Source organism: Chrysemys picta, chromosome 1 (assembly GCF_011386835.1).
Source record: "Chrysemys picta bellii isolate R12L10 chromosome 1, ASM1138683v2, whole genome shotgun sequence".
Lineage (NCBI taxonomy): Eukaryota > Metazoa > Chordata > Testudines > Emydidae > Chrysemys > Chrysemys picta.
In genome coordinates, this window is record NC_088791.1 from 318,022,313 (window position 1) to 318,047,943 (window position 25,631).

Genomic DNA, 25,631 nt, shown 5'->3' on the forward strand with positions numbered 1-25,631 from the left:
TCAGATTTTTCTTCTAGCACATTCATAATCTCTTTATTTTGTTGTGCAAATCATAGCAACTAATTCTTTTAAAGTGGTTTATATAATTATACAAATAATTTGGTTACAACCTTTATTATTTTGTAGTACACAGTCTCTGAAATGAATATGTGTAGACTCAATTCCATAAAGGATAGTACCTGTTCCTTTGAAATTCATAATTATTACTGTCAGACTACTGTGGTGTTAACTTGTGGTTCTTTTGGTAATTAGGAATTGCTGTAAATATTACTACATTCAAATATTTTGTTTTGGGAACAGCATTCCATGAAATTATTTAAAAGATTGTCTCTGCAAAACCAGCAAGAAGAGTCTTAACTATTAACAATTGTCCTAGGTGGTTTTGAAAAATATTTTAAAACATTTTGGCTACATTGCCACAGCTCTTACACGCAGGGGACTAAGCCCTGCCCCTCCACCCCTTTCTTCCCTACATGGCTGAATAAGGGCTGCTTAGGCCATGGCTCCAGCTCCTGTGGGAGAGCAAGAATGGCAAGAAGTGGAGAGTGAGAGGAGCCCAGGCTCTGTTCTCTCCACCTGCCAGCCAGAGTGGCTGGCTGGATGCACAGTGGGGAGCAAGCTGCATCAGGAAAAGAGGCTACCTGATATACTGCCCTCCCTCTCAGAGGATTGGGGAGCAGGGGAGAAACTGACTAAATTTGAGTCACAATTCATTCTCTGATCTGTTCCTAAGCTATGTGCTGCCACTTAGGGCACATTGTAAGCCACAGCTATCTGGAGAACTCTACTGCGTAAAGCATTTCAGTGAGCGGAGCAAGATTATTTTTCTTCACTAGCAAATTTTCAAACATCTTAAAGCTCTAATTACGTTTTTAAAATTGCAGTGGCGGGACACAAACCAAAGTTTTGGATGCCAGAATTTTTTTAGATCAGTGGCTCTCAACCTTTCCAGACTACTGTACCCCTTTCAGGAGTCTGATTTGTCTTGTGTACCTCAAGTTTCACCTCACTTTAAAAACTACTTGCTTACAAAATCAGACTTAAAAATACAAAAGTGTAACAGCAAACTATTACTGAACAATTGCTTACTTTCTCATTTTCCCCATATAATTATAAAATAAAATGATTGGAATATAAATATTGTACTTACATTTCAGTCTATAGTATACAGAGCAGTATAAACAAGTCATTGTCCGTATGAAATTTTAATTTCTACTGACTTCATTCGTGCTTTTTATGTAGCCTGTTGTAAAACTAGGCAGTATTTAGATGAGTTGATGTACCCCCTGGAAGACCTCTGCATACCCCTGGTTGAGAACCACTGCATTAGTGGACACTGGAATCCAAATGCAGACAGACTTGTTTTTAGGATTCTACTTATCCATAAATGGGACTTACCATACATAAAATACTTCAGAACAAATATTTAATTGTAAAGGATTATTTTTCCCTCTACCATTTCTATGTTTTAATTTGGCAGGCAAAATGATCTATAAAGAACAATATTAAGCTCCACTATTAGTTTCAAGTGATTATCTTTAAACTTTCTTGAAAAAAGAATTAAGGTGCATTAAGATATAATCAGATATCTACAACGTGCTCAAGCTGTTACTTCTATATTGCACTGCAAAACATATAAAAGCAAGTTCATACATTTCATCAAGTCAGCTATACAGCAGAGACTTCTATTAAACGTGTGTAGTGAGACGGTACTGTATCATTTTAATATGTTATCTAGATATGCAATGTTTGAATTTACACATTACTCTACAGTTATAGGTGCTACAAATAAGATGAATATGTGCACAGTACTTTAAAATGCATTGCAAATCCTTTCTGGTTTTATTGGCTATGGCAATTCCTCACACAGTCCAATCTGGTTAAATCATTCCTCCCATCATAATTAATTGAAGACTACAACATTCCCAATAGAGATCATTAAGGCTGTATTCAGATGATTGTTTCATTCGTCTGTGCATATTTCCCCAATGTTCCCACACCCAAAATCTTCCACATAGAAAGAAAAGTGTGGTGGCTCCAGAGGGTTCAGGAATCTTTTTTACAAATGAACAACTTTGGCCTGTGGATGCCTGCAATTAAATGTAGACTTAAAATAATAATACTTAGCACTTATATAGCTCTTTTCATCTGTGTAACTATTATTTGCATTGTGGTAGAAGCCATAGTCTCCAGGCTCCATTGTGACAGGTGCTTTACAATCACACAGGTAAAAGGGTCCCTGCCCCCAAGTGTTTATAGTCGTGCTACATCTCAATGGCTTTGCAAAGGTGAGTAAGAATTATCATTCCTATTTTAGAGATGAGGAAACTGAAGCATAGAGCTTAAGTGACTTGCCCATGGTTACACGAGTCAGAATTCAGGTCTTCTGACTCTCAATCTGATGCTTTAGCCATAGGACTATGCTGTCTCCCTTATAAGCTATGAGGAAATATTTTGAGACCTATAAGCAAGGGCCCTGGAACCTTTGTAACAGTGGGAGGGTGATGCCAGAACCAGGGGGATATGCACTCTCCCATTTTAACATGGTCATATTTTGGGTAGCAGGGAGTGGCATTGCCCCCCCAAACTGCAAGCCTCCTGCAGGTGCGGAGTGGTGCTGGCAGGGGCTGCGCTTGGTGGCAGTATTGCCCCCCCAAACTGTAAACCCAAGGCCAACCCTGCCCCCCAAAACTACACCCATGTTAAAAAGTGGGAGGCATGGCACCAGTCCAAATGTCTAGGCTGCTATTTTTAGCCCTGCAGCCTGAATCCCGCGAGCCCAAGTCAGTTGACCTGGGCTCTGAGACTCGATGCCATGGGGTTTTCTGTGCAGTGTAGACATGCCCTTAATGTGCTGCACCACCCCGGCTAGCTGTAAACTAAGTGTTTGTATAGACAAGCTCTAAAAGGTGAAAGTCAGTGGAGAATCAGGCCCCTTGCCTCTAGCAGCATGTAATACACAGGAATAGGTTGGTTCATGGCACACAGCAGATTTATGTTAACTGCTATATTATGGCACTAGAATCTTAGGGCCAGATTCCCATTTATACTAAGGTCCCTTTATATCACTCTGCCAGCATAAAGGGGCCTTAATATAAATAAGAATCAGGCCCTTGAAGAGTTCAGTTCAATGCCATTTGAAGTCAAGGGATTTTTAGTGCAGTTGATTCAGAGGTGAGCACTCATCAACTGTGAGCCATCCATCTGTTTTGCCGCCAAGATACAAGTGACATCGGGTTACTTGGCATATAAGTGACACATAAGGGAATATTCTTCACAAAGCAAGTATGAGTTATGCCCATAGGTAGTCAGGAAGGTGGGCCCAAGGTCAGTTAAAATGCAGCAGACTTGCTGGGTCAAATTTCTTAGTTTAAGATTCAGTGTTTGTTTTCTGAGAACAGGAATCCTCCAACCTTTTTCATTCTATGTCTACCTCTTAAGAGTGAAATCCTCTTATGGACTCCCTCCCCTTCCAACATGCCAATTCCCAACTGCTAGATTCTCAGAACCTTTTATTCTGTGGACCACAATTGACAAAGAGTGGCTGAGAATAAACCAATCCCTATTTTCTCCATATTCAGGGCAGGAGTGCCCTGAGGACACAGCCCTAAATATTTTCTTGAATCTTACTTCTAGACAGAATCAGAATTATTCTTTAAAGTTAGTGGGCAAGATCTTCAGCTTGTGTAATTGGCGTAACTTTACGCCAAGTATCCCAGCTGAGGATCTGGCCCAATAAATATTAGGTTATCAACTGTGATAAATATTTTCATGGATGAATTAATTATTATAGCTCAGAAGTGTAAACTGATTCCTTAAAATATACAATCATCATACTTGCCTAAAGCAACTCCTATTTTGAACAAAAATTTTACATTTTACAAATTTTAAATTACCTTCTTGGTATCTAGCTTCTAGTAGTTGGAAAATCTATTTTCTATGCATCTAGAATAATGGCTATACCATTTCTTGCATTACATCTAGTTACACTGGTGATTCAGAAAATATTTCATACTAAACTTCATTTCTTCTATTCCCTGTTTTAGTATATAAATATATGAGTCTTCTCAAATACATTCTTTTTCTTTAATAAGGCTTGTATTCACAGTCATAACAAAAGTGTTCGCTGATGGAGCAATCTTTCAGTTTGCTTTCTTCAAAGTGATTTATATTATGAAATTCTACAGTGCTCTAAATCTTAGCTGTCTTTTAGCAAATCCATTCTTCATGAATGAAGAATCACAATAAAAAAGGTACAGGTTATAATACTTTTTATCCCAAACGGAGGCAGGATGAACTGGAGCAACGAGCTTATCAGCACTTAGCCTATATACAAGAGCTTGATTTTAAACTCTGTTCAAAATCCAAAGCCCATAAAGGACGCTACCATGATGATTATTGCACTTTCTCAACATCTTGCTACTTAGCACATATTTTTCCTTAAGCAATATCTAATTTATTTTCTTGAAGACTGCTCAAAGTTATTGTATTGTGGGGAAAAAAGCACTTTAAATTTTATGAAGTTATGAATTAGACAAAATGATACAAAAATGAATTATCATTTGGTGATTCAACTACATCATGATCTATTATGTCTTCAGAATGATGTTATTTATGTTGGTATCACTCTCTGAACACCTGATATGCTCTTTGGCATTCTATGAATTTAGCAGATGCATTGTCTTCTAGGCTTTACAGCCTCCTCTGATGAATGGACAACATTTGGAACAAAGCCACTTTTAACACCTTCCCATCCATCCTGTATAGAAATTTCTCCTTTCTTTACAAGTTCATATATGTCTCGGGTCAGAATCGTAAAGGATTCTTCAACATTTGTGGCATCTTTTGCTGAGGTTTCTATGTATTTCATACCACGGGTAGATGACAGTTTTTCAGCTTCTTCTCTTGTAACCTGACGCTGTGACACTAAATCACATTTATGTCCAACTAACAGAAACACAATTTGAAATGGCTGTACATGCATTTTAGCTTCTTCTAGCCAGTCTTTCACATGTTCAAAAGATCGCCGGTTTGTGATGTCAAACACCAGTAAGCCACCAACAGAATTGCGGTAATAAGATCGTGTTATTGATCTGAAAAGTGAAGAGAGAAGGGGGGAAAAATAAGAGTTTAAAGGGAATGTAATTACATTTCTCAAGTTGATATTTCAATGCAGCAGTACATTCTTTACTTGCTACCATCTCTTCACAAAATACACATTTGTTCTTTTTCATAAACCAGAATTTATTTACTGAAGGTGTCTTTGATCATGTTCATTGTCCATATTTTCTTAAAGCCAAAAGCTGTCACTGCATGCAGCATCTTTGGACTCAACATCTCTGATATCAGCTTTGGATGCAGACTCAGTTTGGAAAGAGGTATTTCTGGTAAAAAAAATTACCATATTGCACTTATTCAAGAAGAAAAAAAATAACAGCATTAACTACTACATTTTTTAAAGATAAGGCTCTGATCCTGCAAACAGAACTGTCCTTTGCGTAGGCCGAATCGGGGCGACCGCCCTGCCCTGCACTTTGGGGGGTCCCGCGCGTCGATAAAATTGGGACTGTCCTGATATTTAGCCCTTTGTCCCGCGTCCTGACCAATGTGCGATGGGGACGCGATTTGTCCTGGTATTCAAGTGAGGAAGCGAATGGGGAGGCGAGCGGCAGGGAAGCGGGGGAGGAGGCGAGCGGCAGGCGGGAGTAGGGTGACCAGATGTCCTGATTTTATAGGGACAGTCCTGATTTTTGGGTCTTTTTCTTATATAGGCTCCTATTACCCCCCACCCCATCCCGATTTTTCACACTTGCTGTCTGGTCACCCTAGGCGGGAGGGGGGTGAGGAGGCAGGCGGGTGGGAGGTCGGTGGTCGGGCTGGGGGGGGTGCACGCCGGACAGACGGTGAGGAGACTAGTCGGGAGGCGGGTGGATGGCAAGCAGGAGAGCGGCAGGCTGGCGGATGAGGAGGCGGGCAGGTGTGCCGGGCAGACGGCGAGGAGACTAGCAGAGTGGCTGATTTGTCCCAGGCCCCGTACCTCCCTAGGGACGGCCCTGCCTGCAAACACTCATGCATATACTTAACTCTGCTCATGTGAATAGTTCTATAGTTAAGCACATGGAATAGTGTTGACAGAATTGGGGCCTAACTTTGCCATAGACAAGTATACTTATTGTAATCTCCTCTCAAACCAATTCCTTGATATTAAACTATGTGCAGATAATCATGCCTGTTGAGGTCAGCAGCAATAAGACTTGTTATGTTCATGGCATACGAAGAGAGAAGTTAGAAAAATAAAACACTCTTTCTGGAAGGCTGCAACACAACACTACTTTATTTCTTAGAATCCTGAACCCTAACTTGCAAAAATCAAAGACAGAGAGACAAAGCAGCTGCTCCCTAAGGCAAAGAGGCATAAGTCACCCCACCTTGCTCTAGGATGGCTCTCTGCACAGACTGACCCAGATGGCAGGCTTTCCTACAGAGCCTTATACCTTACAAGCAGGACCAGGAAAGCCCTTGACAACTGAACGTGACATTTTACAATTTTAACAGTTTTAAATATACCACAAGACCAAGAAAGGAAGTTCTATAACACTTGCCAAAAAGAAATCGGAGGTGCAAATGCACTTATGACAGCACTGACAAAGAACCTTCTTTACCTCTTGCCCATCTATGGCACAGGGCTTCCAAAATTCTTTATGCTACAATCACTCAGGCTTGGAATGAGACATTCAGCATTGGGGCTCTATCCATCTGTCATCAATTCCAAGGCCAGAAGGGACCATTGTGATCATCTAGTTTGTATAACATAGGCCATAGAACTTCCCCAAAATAATTCCTAGAACATATCTCTTAGAAAAATATGTAATCTTGTTTTGAAAGGAGACTCCAACATAACCTTTGGTAAATTGTTCCAATGGTTAATTACCCTCTCTGTTAAAAAATCTATGCCAAATCTATGCCATATCTATGCCTAGCTTCAACTTCTAGTCATCAGATCGCTTTTTATCTTTCTCTGCTAGATTGAAAACCGCATTATCAAATATCTGTTCCCCGGCAGGTACCTATAAATTGTAATCAAGTTACCCCCTAACCTTCTCTTTTGTTAAACTAAATAAACGCAGGTCCTTGAGTCTATCACTATAAGGTAGGGTGACCAGACAGCAAATGTGAAAAATTGGGACAGGGGATGTGTGTGTGTGTGTGTGTGTGTGTGTGTGTGTGTGGGGGGGGTAAATAGGAGCCTATATAAGAAAAAGACCCAAAAATCAAGACTGTCCCTATAAAATCGGGACATCTGGTCACCCTAATATAAGGTATGTTTTCTAAACCTTCAATCATTCTCGTGATTCTTCTTTGAACCCTCTCCATTTATCAACATCCTTCCTGAACTGTGGACATAAGAACAGGACACATATTCCAGCAGTGATTGCACCAATGCCCAATACAGAGGTAAAATAACCTCTCTACTTCTACTTGATATTCCCCTGATAATGCGGCCATGGATTTTGGTCACAGCTTCACACTGGGAGCTCAAGTTCAGCTGATTATTCATCACAACCCCGAACTCTTTTTCAGAGTCACTGCTTCCCAGGATAGAGTTCCCCATTGTGTTAGACTGGCATACACTGTTTGTTCATAGACGTATTCATTTACATTTAGCAGTATTAAAACACATTGATCCCAGTTTACCAAGCAATCCAGACAGCTCTGTATCAGTGAGCCTAACCTCTTCAGTATTTACCACTCCCCCTGTTTTTGTGGCATCTGCAAATTTTATCAGTGATGATTTTATGTTTTCTTCCAGGTCATCAATAAAAATGTAGGGTAAAGAACAGAGCTCTGTAGGACCCCACTAGAAATATACTTGCTCAATGCTGACACAAGAAATAATTCTTACGCTCTACTCCATAATGATTAGGCCTCAACTGGAGTATTGTGTACTGTTCTGGAAAAGATTTCAGGAAAGATGTGGGCAAATTGGAGAAAGTCCAGAGAAGAGCAACAAAAATGATTAAAGGTCTAGAAAACATGACCTATGAGGGGAGATTGAAAAAACTGGGTTTGTTGAGTCTGGAAAAGAGAAGACTGGGAGGGGACATGATAACAGTTTTCAAGTACATAAAAGGTTGTTACAAGGAGGAGGGAGAAAAAATTTTCTTCTTAACCTCTGAGGATAGGACAAGAAGCAATGGACTTAAATTGCAGCAAAGGAGGAAGCGGCCGATGGCCAAACTCGGGGGGTCCGGGCCCAGGCGCCAGAGCCGCCGAGCTTGGCCATCGGACTCTCACTCATCCCGGCCCTGTGCTGCCCCCTGCGTCTCCCGGGCCTCCCTCCACAAGCACCGGAGGGAGGAGGAATGGCGAGCCAGGGGAAGAGGCGGGGATTCGGGGAGGGAGCCAATGGGGGAAAGAAGGGGTGGAGTCGGGGCGGGGGGGCGCAAGCACTTCCGGGCTCCGGAGCATTTGCTTGTTTGTCCAGTGTCCCGACTTAACATTGGTCGGGACGCGGGACAAACAAGCAAATATCGGGACAGTCCCGATAATATCGGGACAGTCCCGATAAAATCGGGACGTCTGGTCACCCTATGTGCAGCTGCGTGCTTTGAGTATGGATAGGGACGGCCCTGGCAGGAAGGGATGGAGTGGGAGAAGGGCCTGTGGCAGAGCCAGGGGTTGAGCAGTGAGCACCCCCTGGCACATTGGAAAGTTGGCCTCTTTAGCTCCACTCCCGGAGTCGGTGCCTATACAAGGAGCCACATATTAACTTCTAAAGATCCGCATGTGGCTCCGGAAACACCCCTGGTCTAGATCAGTGGTTCTCAAAGTCGGTCCGCCGCTTGTTCAGGGAAAGCCCCTGGCAGGCCGGGCTGGTTTGTTTACCTGCCATGTCCGCAGGTTCGACCGATTGCGACTCCCACTGGCCGTGGTTCGCCGCTCCAGGCCAATGGGGGCTGCGGGAAAGGCAGCCAGCACATCCCTTGGCCTGTGCCGCTTCCCGCAGCCCCAATTGGCTTGGAGCGGCAACCGCGGCCAGTGGGAGCCGCGTTTGGCCGAACCTGCAAATGCAGCAGTTAAACAAACCGGCCTGGCCTGCCAGGGGCTTTTCCTCAACAAGCGGCAGACCGGCTTTGAGAACCACTGGTCTAGATAATACTTTAGCCCTGCCATGAGTGCAGGGGACTGGACTAGATGACCTCTCAGGGTCACTTCCAGTCCTATGATTCTATGATGACCTCTGAGGATGCTGCTAAAATAGTTTGGATCAGGGTAAACTCTACTTGATAACATTTTTCTACATCAGTAACCCTCCTTAACTGTTCAATTTATCACCTGTATAGTTTTTTTATAACAATTTGAACATAAAGGTATAACAAACTCAAATAATGATGTTGCAGATGTGTACATGAATCCTGGGACAATTAAATTCTGGTAGTCACAGCAAGTTGCATTTGAAGCGGTAGCAGCTATATATTCGGGTAAGACTAACTGTTTACCCTAATATTTTGGACTGATCTTTTCCAATATCTTAGGGCCAAATTCTATTGTGGATGTGTGTGCGTGCAGTTCTAAAGTGAAGCCAATGGAATCTTACCTCAATATTAATTCAAATTGGCTTGGATCTGAAAAATGACGGTGCTGAACACTGGCTGAAGAATCATAAATACAGGGTAGATAATACTTTGTGTGAAGTGTCTAAAGGATCTGTATCAAGCTCTGTCTTACTCAGTATTTTCACTAATGATTTAGAAGAGGGCATAACTAGCATGTTGCTGAAATTTTCAGATGATGATTTGGATGAATTGCAAATGCAAGCAAGGACATAAGAAATAATTGAATTGGATCTAGAGAGACTAGAAATATTGCCACCAAAATGAGATTTAACTTGGAATAATGTAAATAATGCAAGCAATCTGAAGAAAATCCTTGAAAACAGTAATGCAGAAAGTGATATAAGCAATACGGGACAGAAAATTAGATATTGGTTTATACTGGAATACTGGAATGCTATACAAGTACCATACTTTCTTATATAGAATTATGTGGCATCAAATATTCTTATATAGAATTATGTGGCACCAAATTAAAGGTCTATTTGCCTTTAAATAATACCTCATGTACACCTGTGTGTTTTACATATACAGGACCAGATCCTCAGCTGTATATCAGTGTAGCTCCATGGCTTCATTATAGCAATGTTGATTTACACCACCTAAGAATCTGGCCTGTATTATTTGTTTAATTAACTAAAAACAGTTCTGCAAAATAAACAAATGATTAAAAAAGGCAACTGTAATTTTGGACTATGTAAGAAGTGGCATCATATCAGGGAGAGAATAGTTTCTATCTTTTGGTACAATCATAACTCAAATAAATCTTTCATTTTCAGATCTCATTATTAAAGAGAACCTGATAAACTTGAGGGAGTTCAGAAAACAGCAAGAGAGGAGGGTTGGAGAAAATAACATATGAGGAAAGATTTTTTTTTAAAAATGATTTAGATATGTATAGTTTGATTAAGTGACAGCTAAGGAGGGCAGATATGTGTGGAAATACTGTCTACAAATATTTGAAGAGGTTTAATCTCAAGGAAAGCAATTATTTAGAGTACTGTATTACATGAAAGTATAATTATGAGTGATGAGATAAAATTAAGAAGTAGGAAATTGAGGCTGAAAATCAGGAAAAATCTTCCTAGCACTGAGATCTATTAGGCTGTTGCACAGTCACTCCAAAAGAAGTCATGGAAGACCCCAGACTTGACGTTTTTAAAACTAGACTGGGCAAACACTAGAAAAATATACTTTGGGGAACATTCCAGCATTGGTTGGGAAATGGACTATGACCCAGATCCTCAAAGTTATTTAGGTGCCTAACTCCCATTCAATTCAGTGGGAATTAGTCTCCTAAATACCTTTGAGGATCTGGGCCTCGGTGACTTAATAGATGCATTGCATCTCTGACTTCAGTGGTTCTCATTCACACTATCCTCTAAGGTTTCAGAGTAGCAGCCGTGTTAGTCTGTATCCGCAAAAAGAAGAACAGGAGGACTTGTGGCACCTTAGAGACTAACAAATTTATTAGAGCATAAGCTTTCGTGGACTATAGCCCACTTCTTCGGATGCATATAGAATGGAACATATATTGAGGAGATATATATACACACATACAGAGAGCATAAACAGGTGGGAGTTGTCTTACCACCTCTGAGAGGCCAATTAATTAAGAGAAAAAAAACTTTTGAAGTGATAATCAAGCTAGCCCAGCACAGACAGACAGTTAGATAACAAGTGTGAGAATACTTACAAGGGGAGATAGATTTCAATGTTTGTAATGGCCCAACCATTCCCAGTCCTTATTTAAACCGGAGTTGATTGTGTCTAGTTTGCATATCAATTCTAGCTCAGCAGTTTCTCGTTGGAGGAACAAATCTGTACAGACACATGCCTAGAACCCCGACCAGGGGTATTCTATTTGCTACCCAAGATCCATAAACCTGGATATCCTGGACGCCCCATCATCTCAGGCATTGGCACCCTAACATCAGGCTTGTCTGGTTATGTAGACTCTCTCCTCAGACCCTACGCTACCAGCACTCCCAGCTATCTTCGAGACACCACTGACTTCCTGAGGAAACTACAATCCATCGGTGATCTTCCAGAAAACACCATCCTGGCCACTATGGACGTAGAAGCCCTCTACACCAATATTCCACACAAAGATGGACTACAAGCTATCAGGAACAGTATCCCTGATAATATCACAGCTAACCTGGTGGCTGAACTTTGTGATTTTGTCCTCACCCACAACTATTTCACATTTGGGGACAATATATACCTTCAAGTCAGCGGCACTGCTATGGGTACCCACATGGCCCCACAATATGCCAACATTTTTATGGCTGACTTAGAACAACGCTTCCTTAGCTCTCGTCCCCTAACGCCCCTACTCTACTTGCGCTACATTGATGACATCTTCATCATCTGGACCCATGGAAAAGAAGCCCTTGAGGAATTTCACCATGATTTCAATAATTTCCATCCCACCATCAACCTCAGCCTAGATCAATCCACACAAGCGGTCCATTTCCTGGACACTACTGTGCTAATAAGCGATGGTCACATAAATACCACCCTATACCGGAAACCTACTGACCGCTACACTTACCTACATGCCTCCAGCTTCCATCCAGGACACACCACACGATCCATTGTCTACAGCCAAGCTCTAAGATATAACCGCATTTGCTCCAATCCCTCGGATAGAGACAAGCACCTACAAGATCTCTATCAAGCATTCTTAAAACTACAATACCCACCTGCTGAAGTGAAAAAACAGATTGACAGAGCCAGACGAGTACCCAGAAGTCACCTCCTACAAGACAGGCCCAACAAAGAAAATAACAGAACACCACTAGCTGTCACCTTCAGCCCCCAACTAAAACCTCTCCAGCGCATCATCAGAGATCTACAACCTATCCTGAAAGATGATCCTTTACTCTCTCAGATCTTGGGAGACAGACCTGTCCTCGCTTACAGACAACCCCCCAACCTAAAGCAAATACTCACCAGCAACCACACATCACTGAACAAAACCACTAACCCAGGAACCTATCCTTGTAACAAACCCCGATGTCAACTCTGTCCACATATCTATTCCAGTGACATCATCATAGGACCTAATCACATCAGCCATACCATCAGGGGCTCGTTCACCTGCACATCTACCAATGTGATATATGCCATCATGTGCCAGCAATGCCCCTCTGCCATGTACATTGGCCAAACCGGACAGTCTCTACGCAAAAGAATTAATGGACACAAATCTGACATCAGGAATCAAAATACTCAAAAACCAGTGGGAGAACACTTTAACCTGTCTGGTCATTCAGTGACAGACCTGCGGGTGGCTATATTACAACAGAAAAACTTCAAAAACAGACTCCAACGAGAAACTGCTGAGCTAGAATTGATATGCAAACTAGACACAATCAACTCCGGTTTAAATAAGGACTGGGAATGGTTGGGCCATTACAAACATTGAAATCTATCTCCCCTTGTAAGTATTCTCACACTTGTTATCTAACTGTCTGTCTGTGCTGGGCTAGCTTGATTATCACTTCAAAAGTTTTTTTTCTCTTAATTAATTGGCCTCTCAGAGGTGGTAAGACAACTCCCACCTGTTTATGCTCTCTGTATGTGTGTATATATATCTCCTCAATATATGTTCCATTCTATATGCATCCGAAGAAGTGGGCTATAGTCCACGAAAGCTTATGCTCTAATAAATTTGTTAGTCTCTAAGGTGCCACAAGTCCTCCTGTTCTTCTTTTTACTATCCTCTAACAGGCCAAAAGAGAGGGTAGTGATGACAGTGCATGGGCTAGATGATGCACAATAGGTCTTTCCAGCTATAGAGTCTATGAAACCATATGAAAGGGCAGAATTTGGTCCTTACTACTATTAAGGGGAAATCTTTTAAGTATTTTTCGATGGTATTAAATTTATTTCTCAACTCACTCTGTCCTGCCCAACCTTAAAGAAAAAGAGCTTAATTACATCTCAGACATTCTTCTTGTGACCACCACTGTCTGACCACCATCACAATAATTATGAACAGCATGATGCAGTTCATAAGCAAAACACCCATTGACATCACTAGCAATGTACAAATAAGTGCTGCAATATCAGACCCTAAAAGAAGTTTAATTTATTGTAAAAGAGAAAATGAAATATACAGTATTTCCCTCTTATTAGATTATTATATTAGAGTCATGATATCACAAAGATTTGCTAAGTGCGAATCAAACCAAGTTTATGAGTGTTACTAAATTTGAGTCTAAAAATCATTTAGAAAAAACAATGCTATATTTATTCTCTACTCCATATAAACCAGTGACAGATTATGAAGCCTATGAACCATTTGTGCTTTTGCTAATTATAGTAAAACAATCTATCTTTAAAAAAAAACAAAACAAAAAAAACACCAAAACCCACCCCCGGATAAACAATGTTAACTAAAGGATATCAGAAAGGACTGCTATCATTTCAGATTTGCAACAAGAGAGTTTGTATCAAAGCTATCAATAATACATTTGTAATCTTCATACAACACTTTTCAACAAAAAAGGCAGGGTTTTTTTTGAGAAAGTTAATCTTTGTCAAACAGAATACGTCAAAATAAGTCTTAATAAGTCTCTGCCTGTTCAATAGATTAAATAATGCTACAGTAGATATTAAACCGGAACCAGATGGCTTTGATCCTGAATTCTACAATTACAAGGCCCACAAAATAATTCTGTATTCTACAACAGTTTCCTGTTGAAAATGAGATTGCTCCATCAGAAAATCATGCAGCAGACTGACCCTCCAAAGAATAATAATTTCACACTCTTTCATTTTAATTGAGAGTATATTGTTGAATGTAGATTCTAAAATACTTATTGAAATTATGACTTCTCATTTAGAGGAATCCTTCTGTAGGTTAATTAATCCTGATTAAACTGGCTTTACTAAAGGGGGAAATTGTTTATTTCAGAAGTCATTTTAGCTTAAACTGAGTAATAAAAAAAGTAAGTCCCTGATAGTCATTCTAAATGAAAGCAATGATAAGATATTATTCACTGGACAACTGTTTCTGAAAATAAATTAGAGGCTATATTAATCAAATCAAACTGTATTCTTAGAGTGATGCTCATTTTAGAGTGATGCTTATTTACCCACCAGTTTCTTTCTGATTCTGATCTCACTGATTTTTACTAAAATGAAGGAAACTTTCCAAATGAAAGCTTTATCTTTATCTAATTTAGAAAGAGAATTATTTTTATTCCCAGCCTAAGAATTATATTATAATGGAGTTAAATTTGAGAGTACATATCAATCAATTAAAAAATTATAGGGATGGTTTAATTATCCCAAAACCATGCTTTACAAAGCCATAATGTATCAATATAATATCCTGGCTTTGTAATGCATAGTTTTGGAATAATTACAACATCTATGCAATGTTTTTACCCTTAAGCTACTGATATATACTCTCAACCTTATCTGCCTCAAAATGTAGTTTTCAGTCTTGGAATTTCCCTGGTATTTAAAAGTTATTAAAAATTTCAAACAACATTAAACAAGAAACCTAAAGCAAAATTGACCATGTGACATTTCTAATGCTTTGATGATATGTAAAATCAACCGTAAATAATTTTTACCTTTTACGGGCAAATTCACTGGAACATCACTGCAGAGAAAAACAGCCATTGTGCACTAGCCAGTTAAAATAGGTGTACAGCTGCTTTGCATCACAGCTGTGCAAACCAGTCAAACTTCACTGGTGACTCTGACCCTTAATTTCTTATTGATGTATGAGTTAGAGGGTGGTGTTAATGAGACAGACAAAATATGAGAGTAGGTTTGGGGAGTCCTGTGCCAGAATCCCAATGACTCTGGGGTTTAAGGGTTCCCCGTGCACTCCTCCCTCAGTTTCCCCAGAAGGTCTGGCTTGGTGCTTAGTGGAGCTGAGGCAGCAGTGCTATGGGGAGACTTTCAAGCAGAGATGCCCAAGCTAGTATGCAAGCTAAGAAACTTTAGGGAGCAGTGATAATTGTGTCAAGTAGTCAACCAACGAAAACTCTTGACACACGGTCCTGTCTGCTTCATACCACTGTCTCATTACAGCCAATAGACTTATTGCATGCAAATTAGCTGTAGGAGAAGGGTGGTAATTGGTTGATTTACCTCTGTAGTCACAATGGCCCTACTTAAAAGTTACCTGAGCCCCTCTGTAGTCTATATAATCATAATAATTAAATACAACAATCATGAATAACTTAGTTTAATTTCAATCTATTTTTTTTCAAATACAGCCTATGCACAAGATTACAATTCATTTTAATTATATGGAAAGCTGAAGAGTCTGTGTTATTCCATTATTAAGATAATCCAGAACAAAGAAAAGATTGACACTTGCTAAATTTCTTAAAGGACTCAGTTTTTAATTAATTTGAACTCAAACTGATTTACAGATTTACTTGTATGTGAATGGAAAATTCATTCTTTACTCATAAAGGAAGTGCTGTGAGTTTGGGGATGATAGTCTATGTTGACCCTAACTGCGGAGCCTTTACCATTACCTCCATAATAAAGGTATAGCCTTTCACACAATTTATATTTAATCTATATTAAAAACTGCATGTATAATTGTAAACATCTAAAAAAATCAGAGCAACAAGGCAAGCTAAATTCAAGTTCAATCTCTGTCTTTAACTCACCCCATGGCATGTATGTCTGCAGCTCAGATTACATAAGAGAAATCAACGTGGTTTAGCCCCAGGGAGGGCTGAAAAAATAATTTAAAGTCCACACTGCCTGCTCACTACTGAACCAGGCAGGTAATAAGCACTACCCAGTCAATCTGGCAACCGATCCATTCTCTCTTCAATTCTGTCCTGACATTGGCAATGGCAAATTATTTGTTCCTACGAGGTACCTTTGCATTCAGTCAGGCACAGGAAAAAAACAAATGTGTTAACATGTGAGACGGTCATGTGAAAAAACTATCCAGTCTGGATTCATGTGAGTTTCACATACAGATTGTTCAAAGTTTCCTCTCACTTAACCTGGAAGTTTATTGTTTTGCTTTAATGTGTAGACAAATATACTATGGTACAGTGTCACTTCAATGGGAACTGGGATTGCTCATCTTCTTTGAAAACCAGGCCATAGTTTTAATACTTAAAGATGGATTCAGGATCCTGACTAACTTCAGTCACTCATCTTTGCAAATGTTGTGCAAATAATAAGATCGGCTCCCAATTCAGAATCACATTCTGACTCACCTGTTGGATCTGCTTACCTAAAATCTCCTTCCATAACCAACTTCCTCTCTAGAAGCTCCTTCTATGTTGTAGAAACAGAATGCAGAGCTAAGAAGAATGTGATAGGAACACAGGGATTGCCATACTGGATTACATCAGTAGTCCATTAGTCTAGTTCCTATCTCTGACAGTGGCCAGTATCAGATGCTTCAGAGAAAGGTGCAAGAAACCCTGTGATGGACAATTATGGAAAAAATCTGCCTAGAGGGAAAGTTTTTCCTAACCCCTGTCAATTAGAAGTTGATTTACGATTTGAAGCATGAGGCTTATATCCTTTATAATGTTTTATCCTATCTGACATTACTATGGATGCTCTTATTAGCCATGTAAATGTCTAATCCTTTTAAAAATCTTACCGAGGGCTTTTCTATACACATATTGTACTACTTTCATTATATCAGTATTGTTGAAGTGTCCTTAGTGTGGACACAGTTATACTGGTAAATGGTGCTTACACTGATATAGCTTATTTGTGTAGGGATGGATAAAAAACTATACTGATATAAGGCACCTTTATACCAAAATATCTTCATCTACACTATGATTTGTACTGATTTAACTAATTTGATTAAAAATATACAGCTCTAATCAAAGTACAGTAGTTAAATTGGTACAAGAACTGTTCGCTCACCAAGCCTAAGCACTTGGCTTCAAGGATATCTTGTGACAGTGAGCTACACAGGTTAATTATGCACTGTGTAAAAAAGTATTTATTTTATCAGTTTTAAATGTGACATCTCACAATCTAATTTAATAGCCCTTTGTTCTTGTATTATAAGAGAGTAAATAGGAGTGCCCAATTTACATTTTATTGTATAAATGCCATCAAGCCATGGTGTCTTGTTGCTTTTTATCAATATGTCTTAGTGCCTCCTCTTTGACACCTGGATCTCTGTCAGTACCTCTTCTTTATTACCTGAAATAATTAAAGCTGGTGTGTGTGTGTGTGTGTGTGTGTGTGTGTGTGTGTGTGTGTGTGTGTGTGTGTGTATAGAAATGAAGAATGCTAACATTAATAAAATGTTCAAAAACCTTCATAAGAGATTAACTATACTAGGCAACTCCCTGACACCATTCTACAGGCCATTACCCTCTGATCCCACTGAGGGTTACCAAAATAAACGACACCATCTCCTCAAGAAACTCCCTGAAGAAACACAGGAACAAATTTACACAGACACACCCATAGAGCCCTGACCAGGAGTATTCTATCTGCTACCCAAGATTCATAAACCTGGGAATCCTGGATGCCCCATCATCTCAGGCATTGGCACCCTGACAGCAGGATTATCTGGCTATGTAGACTCTCTCCTCAGGCCTACGCTACCAACACTCGCAGCTATCTTTGAGACACCACTGACTTCCTGAGGAAACTGTGATGTTGCACCCCATAATGCTTTATAGAAATATGCTTATGAATGTAAATATAACATAAATGGAATATGTTTTACACTAAATATGCCATGTAACATATCTTTGCAAAGATTATGTTCTACTGAACGTATTCATCCTATTTGTATGCATGTATCATTTTTATATCTGAAGTTATGAGTGTTGGCTCTATGCTTGTATTTAAAGTGTTTGCTGTAGGAAGCACCTAAGGTAAATCTGGTCAACCTAGTGTGAAGGTGTTATTCAAGTAATTGGGAGTACTTGACTAACAATGGACCTTGATAGACGCCAATCCACATCTGAGCTTTCCTGGGAACATTCAAACTAGCATGTGGACAATGGCATCAGCCTGTAAAGAACTGAGTCATGCCCGGACATGTGACTTGTCAGTGTGACTCCAAAACTCCATTTTGTAGCTGCAATTCTACCCAGGGGGAGAGAGGGGTTTCCACCCAAAAGAGAGAGGCTATATAAGTCCCTGGGAACACCCTCCATTTTGTCTTCAGCTGGCTCAAGAGATAGCCTCTCCACCCCAAAGGATGCCTGAAAGAAACTGGAACAAAGGACAGTAACTACAGGGGTGTGAATGATTGCTGGACCCAGACTAGAAGGAGGCTAGTCTGTCAACGAAGCTTATTGGAACATCTCTGAGGGTGAGATTTACCTGCATTTAGTTTCCTACTGTTAGGTTAGACTTGCGTGTTTTATTTTATTTTGTTTGATAATTTACTTTGTTCTGTCTGTTATTACTTGGAACCACTTAAATCCCACTTTCTGTATTTAATAAAATCACTTTTACTTATTAATTAACCCAGAGTAAGTATTAAAATGGGGGGGGGGGAAGCAAACAGCTGTGCATATCTCTCTATCGGTGTTGTAGAGGGCGAACAATTTATGAGTTTACCCTGTATAAGCTTTATACAGGGTAAAACGGATTTATTTAGGGTTTGGACCCCATTGGGAGCTGGGTATCTGAGTGCAGGAGACAGAAGCACTTCTTAAGCTGTTTTCAGTTAAGCCTGCAGCTTGTGGGTGACGTGGTTCAGACTTGGATCTGTGTTTGCAGCAGGTAAGCGTGTTTGGCTCAAAAAAGGCAAGGTACTGAAGTCCCAAGTTGGCAGGGAAAATGGGCTCAGAGGTAGACTAGGCACATCAGGTGGCAGTCCCAAAGTGGTTTCTGTGATCCAATCCATCACAGAAACTACAATCCTTTGGTGATCTTCCAGAAAACACCATCCTAGCTCTCTACACCAACATTCCACACAAAGATGGACTACAAGCCGTCAGAAACAGTATCCCTGATACCATCACGGCAAACCTGGTGGCTGAACTTTGTGACTTTGTCCTCACCCACAACTATTTCAGATTTGAGGACAATTTATACCTTCAAGTCAGCGGGACTGCTATGGGAACCTGCATGGCCCCACAGTATGCCAACATTTTTATGGCTGACTTAGAACAATGCTTCCTCAGCTCTCGTCCCCTAATGCCCCTACTCTACCTGCGCTACATTGATGACATCTTCATCATCTGGACCCATGGGAAGGAGGCCCTTGAGGAATTCCACCAGGATTTCAACGATTTCCACCCCACCATCAACCTCAGTCTGGACCAGTCCACACAAGAGATCCACTTCCTAGACACTACAGTACTAATAAGCGAAGGTCATTTAAACACCAACCTATACTGGAAACCTACTGACCGCTATACTTACCTATATGCCTCCAGCTTCCATCCAGACCACATCACATGATCCATCATCAATAGCCAAGCTCTAAGATACAACCGCATTTGCTCCAATCTCTCAGACAGATACAAACACCTACAGGATCTCTATCAAGCGTTCTTAAAAATACAATACCCACCTGGTGAAGTGAAGAAACAGATTGACAGAGCCAGAAGGGTACCCAGAAGTCACCTACTACAGGACAGGCCCAACAAAGAAAATAACAGAACGCACTAGCCTTCACCTATAGCCCCCAATTAAAACCTCTCCAGCACATCATCAAGGATCTACAACCTATCCTGAAGGACGATCCCTCACTCTCACAGACCTTGGGAAACAGGCCAGTCCTCGCTTACAGACAGACCCCCAACCTGAAGCAAATACTCACCAGTAACTACACACCACAAAACAAAAACAAACTCTAAACAACACAAAACAAAAACACTAACCCAGGAACCAAACCCTGCAACAAATCCCAGTGCCAACTCTGTTCGCATATCTATTCAAGGGACACCATCATAGGACCTAACCACATCAGCCACACCATCAGGGGCTCGTTCACCTGCACATCTACTAATGTGATATATGCCATCATGTGCCAGCAATGCCCCTCTGCCTTGTACATTTGCCAAACCAGACAGTCTCTACACAAAAAAAATAAATGGACACAAATCTGACATCAGGAATTATAACATTCAAAAACCAGTAGGAGAACACTTCAATCTCCCTGGACACTCAATAACAGACTTAAAAATGGCAATTCTTCAATAAAAAAACTTCAAAAACAGATTCCAATGAGAAACTGCAGAACTGGAATTAATTTGCAAACTGGACACCATCAAATTAGGCCTGAAAAAAGACTGGGAGTGGATGGGTCAGTACAAAAACTAATTTCCCCCTGCTGATACTCACACCTTCTAGTCAACTGTTTGAAATGGGCCACCTTGTTTGCATTGGCCTCATTAGCACTACAAAAGTGATTCCCACCGCTTCTTGTCAACTGTTGAGAATAGCCCACTTCCACCTTAATTGAATTGCCTCGTTAGCACTGGCCCCCCACTTGGTAAGGCAACTCCCATCTTTTCATGTGCTGTGTATTTATACCTCCCTACTGTATGTTCCACTCCATGCATCTGATGAAGTGGGTTTTAGCCCACAAGAGCTTATGCCCAAATACATTTGTTAGTCTCTAAGGTGCCACAAGGACTCCTCGTTGTTTTTGCTGATACAGACTAACACGGCTATCTCTCTGAAACCTATAAAAGATATGCATTTCAAAAGCTGAGCCAGCGGAGTTCTGGAAGAATAAATGAGGCCAAGGACAATATGGTTGCCTTTCAGCATCCATAGTCTTCCTGTGGCTGTGAACATACTATTCCAAAGCAGTATGACCATTCTGGAACATTAGCACTATTGATTTGAGGTTGTAAATCCCTGTTATAAAAAGCACCACCCCTAATAAATCCAGTTTCTCATAGCTTCATTTACTCACCAAAGACACTCCGCAGAAGTGGGGTCAGCATGGATGGGTGTAGGCAAAAAAATTCTGAGAACTGCAGTTACTGGTAAGTAACCTTTTTTAACTCTATCATAACATTGTCTCTGCAGATCCCTACTATAGTAAATTAGCCCTCCCATTGCAGTTGTCTGCTAACGTTTGCTGGTGAATACTTAATTAAATAAAGACAGAAGCTGTGCTCTCTGATCTGGGCATAAGCCTGAGTCTCAGAACCAAGAATAATTTTGTGAAAAAAATAAACTGAGCAACAAATGGCAGTATCAGAAATCGAAACACTTTCTGAAGCTAGTTTCCCTGGCATAGTGTGAGGCTTAGGAAAAAAGGTAGGCAAAGAAATTAACTAATTTAGGTGAAATCTTATCCTATCTGGGTCAGAAATACACAGTGAATAACCACTTTATCTTCATTAAACATAGTCTATCTAGGTTCTTGTCCCACTAGATTGTAAACTCCTTAGGGTAGAGATATCTTTTTGTTCTCTTTGGATAGCACCTGGCATAACGGGGTCCTGGTCCAAGATGGCAGCCCCTTGGTACTACCACAATACAAATAAATTAATAATAATAAAACTGTATCCATCACTGTATTATCTGATCTCAGTATAAGGAGCCATCCAGGCTTGCAACTTGCTTACCCACTTTGAAGAGGTAGTAAAAACCATGCCACTTTAACTGAAAAGTAATGCACTCCTCAGCAATATAAATGGTGTTTCCATGAGCCTAATTAGAATCAGATCCCAATCCCAAGACACCGCTGGCAGATCCAATAACTTTCTCAGAAGTTTTACCATAGGATGTAGAAGAAAGAAAGAGAATTGAATAGGGTGGTGGTGGGGGCAAGTACACCATCAAAATGTACTTTTCTCTGGAGATGTGCCCTAGGCTTGGGACCAGCAGTGGGCTGGCATATAACTACTATGGATTCCCCTTACACAGGGAAATCCTCTGGGAGTGTATTAAGCCAGGCTCAATGTAGCTTTGCACCAGTGGGACAGTGCAAAGGAGCTGGAGCAGACTTGAAAAACAGACCTATACACTGCTTGGTCATTTTTATTGTTACAACAAAAGCATCCTAGTAAGTTAAGAAGACCTTTTGGCATCTTCTAATCTCCCAAAGGTTATAGCTTGATTATGATCTACAGTTTTCTTCATTTAAGTGTAATGAACAGAGCACAGACTATACAAGTTTCCAACATACTGTTTATATTTTAGTAATCTGTTTGTAACATGCTTGAATAGATTTAAAAGGCTAAGCACAATAATTGCTTTCATAATTTCTATGTATGCCAACTGTCAAGACATGTCTATTAGCAAACCAAACACTTTTAACAGTATTTCTTCTGGTAAATATCTGCTGGGTATTGAAGAATACTTATCAAATACACTAGTGGGTATATGTCAAAGCAACGGCATACATGACTCATGATTGCATATCCCCTGAGCATCATCATGTTAAATGATGGCTATTATTTGATTTCAGATGGTATTGTATTTACATCCCTTTGAGTCAACTAACAGTCTTGTCATTGGATATATTGGCCCTTTGCCAGCAAAATCAAAATACAGCGACTACTAGTTATTAGGCCTGTGTTTATAAATATTTTACATTTGTTTGTAGGAAAATACTAGGAAGCTTAAAAATATGAAGAGGCTGTTGTTATCAGTAGTGAATTCAGCACTAATCTTGGAGAGGCCTGACTCTGCAAAAAAATATTTATGCACTTCTGACTCATGCAAGCCCAGGAAAGTTGCTAGTTACTCTTACGGGTGGCAGGTTTGTATAATTTTTGGTGGTACACAGAACGGGTCCAAGTCCCCACATCCCACACCTGCCTTGTAAGCTGAGATATATATTTTAAAATAATGTAAAAATGGACTGGAAACAGTACAGTTTCCCTATATTGCACAATTGGGGGGGGGGTATGCGGGGATGAGGGCTCTGGCTGGGGGTGAGGGCTCTGGGGTGGGGCTCGGCATGAGGGATTTGGGGTGTGGGAGGGGCTCAGGGCTAGGGCAGAGGGTTGGGGTGTAGGGTGAGGGCTATGGGGTGCAGGTTCTAGGTGGGGCAGGGCTGGGGATGAGGAGTTTGGGGTACAGGCAGGCTGCCCGGGGTCTTGGGCCAGACAGGAGGACTCCACAGTCCCCTAGCCCTCTCCCCACCGGCTGCAGTGAGCTCTGGGGAAGGGGCCTCCTTAGTCCTCCCAGCAATACACTCACCCAGCACCGTCACTGCATGTGCTCCTAAGGGACGGGCCCCTCTCAGGTCCAGGAAGCCCCCTTGCCTCCCCTGTGGCGGGTGCCGGGGGGGAGGGCTGCCATCACATATGCGCCTCCTCCCCTCCTCTCTCCACAGGCAGAGGCTGTGCCGCCACCTCAGCCTGCCGCCCGTGCTGCTCCCTTTTGTGGCCAGCAGCGGCCGGTGAGGGAGTGCAGCGTGGAGCAGCATGGCAGCTGCCCGCAGCCCATGGCACAGGTAGGGACAAGGCCCCGAACATTGGAGGAGCCAGGCCCCCGGGCCCTGAATTTGCTGGATCACGGGCTCCATGGGCCCATACAACTCGCCGCCCCTGGTTACTCTGTCTCCCTGTCCAGGGAATAGGTTGCCCTGTCAGCTGTGGAGGAACTGTGGATCTGCAAGGGAGGAAGATGGCATGTGTAAATGAATCTCCTGCAATTTCCTATGAGGGTCCCTGTCACAATTTAACCCCAACAAGCTCAGGAATACGCTGGAAGCACAGTGGTCATCAAGAGTCTGGATTAAGGGAGGAGGATGTGCCTTAGGGGAAAGAGGGATGCCTGGCTTTGCCTTCTCCAGAGGGAGGAGAGACAGGAAGGGGGTATCAGTGGCTGGACTGGGAAGTGTGTGATGAAGGACAGGAGTGTGGGGGTTGGGGTGGAGGTGAGTTTCTGTGGCTACAGGCAGTTCGGGGAGAGTGGGGACCCTAGAAAGCAGCGTAAGCGGCTAGGAGGACAGTGTGGTCCCTGGAGGGACGGGGGGGAGTAGGGAGCACTAGGGTCTATGCAGGGGAGGAGCAGCAGGCGGGAGGCCTGGGTGGGATCAGGGTGCAGTAGGGTGTGTCCAAGGTGTGTTGTGGAGACAGGAGGGCGATGGAGGGGTCCCAGGTGTGGGGTATGGTCCCGGGAGAGGCACAGGAGTGATTGGGAAAGGGTAGGGGACAGGATGGCGGTCCTAGGTGTGGTGCTAGGGTGGCAGGGGGACGGGCGGGGAGGCAGGGGGTCTTGGGGCGGCACAGGGATGGGCGGGGAGCCAGGGGGTCCCGGAGCGGTGTGGGGATGGGCGGGGAGCCAGGGGGTCCCGGAGCGGCGCGGGGATGGGCGGGGAGGCAGGGGGTCCCGGAGCGGCGCGGGGATGGGCGGGGAGGCAGGGGCAGGGTCCTGGGGCGGCACAGGGATGGGCGGGGAGCCAGGGGGTCCCGGAACGGCGCAGGGATGGGCGGGGAGGCAGGGGCAGGGTCCCGGGAGGATGCGGGGATGGGCGGGGAGCCAGGGGGTCCCGGAGCGGCGCGGGGATGGGCGGGGAAGCAGGAGCCGGGTCCGGGGCCGCGCGGGGAGCCAGGGGGTCCCGGGGCCGCGGGGTGATGGGCGGGGAGCCAGGGGGTCCCGGGGCCGCGCGGGGATGGGCGGGGAGGCGAGGCAGAGGCGCTGGGACGAGGCCGGGAGCGAGACAAGCCGCCTGTACCTGAACCGCTCCTGCCCCGCCGTGTCCCACAGCTGCAGCTTGACGCGCTTGCCGGGCTCGATCTCCACCAGGCGGGAGAAGAAGTCCACCCCCACGGTGGGGTCGCAGTGCAGCGGCCCCGGGAAGCGGCCCTCGGTGAAGCGGTGCAGGAGGCAGGACTTGCCCACGGTGGAGTCGCCCAGCACGATCAGCCGGAACTGATAGATCCAGATCGCTGCGTCCATGGCGGCCCCGGCCTGGCCCGCCTCGGCCTCGGGGCCCTTCCTGGGGCTCCTCCTCGGCCGGTGCCTGCACCGCGCTCCCACCGCCCCTATCCCGGGCATCGGCGCTGCAGGCCGGCTTGGGGGGAGGGGACGGCTCGGACCCGAGCAGCTGCACCCTGTGATGCCAGGGAGGGGCGGGGCCCCCTGGCTCCCGGTGGC

General features: G+C 42.7%; 1 protein-coding gene across 1 annotated transcript; it reads right to left on the reverse strand.

Moving 5' to 3' along the window:
• On the reverse strand, nucleotides 1-25,631 carry RAB39A (RAB39A, member RAS oncogene family). Its single transcript, XM_005289964.5, has 2 exons — nucleotides 25,210-25,631; nucleotides 1-5,093 (listed from the first exon to the last, which is right to left on the reverse strand). The coding sequence occupies exons 1-2, from the start codon at nucleotides 25,530-25,532 to the stop codon at nucleotides 4,667-4,669; spliced, it is 750 nt and encodes a 249-aa protein (XP_005290021.1). The 5' UTR covers nucleotides 25,533-25,631; the 3' UTR covers nucleotides 1-4,666.

Bases quoted from the DNA above. Each gene is read 5' to 3' on its own strand.
- RAB39A (XM_005289964.5), bottom strand. From the start codon at position 25,532: ATGCCCGGGATAGGGGCGGTGGGAGCGCGGTGCAGGCACCGGCCGAGG. The intron at 5,094-25,209 runs GTACAGGCGGCT...TTCACTTTTCAG, and splicing joins GCGGGGCAGGAGCGGTTCAG to ATCAATAACACGATCTTATT.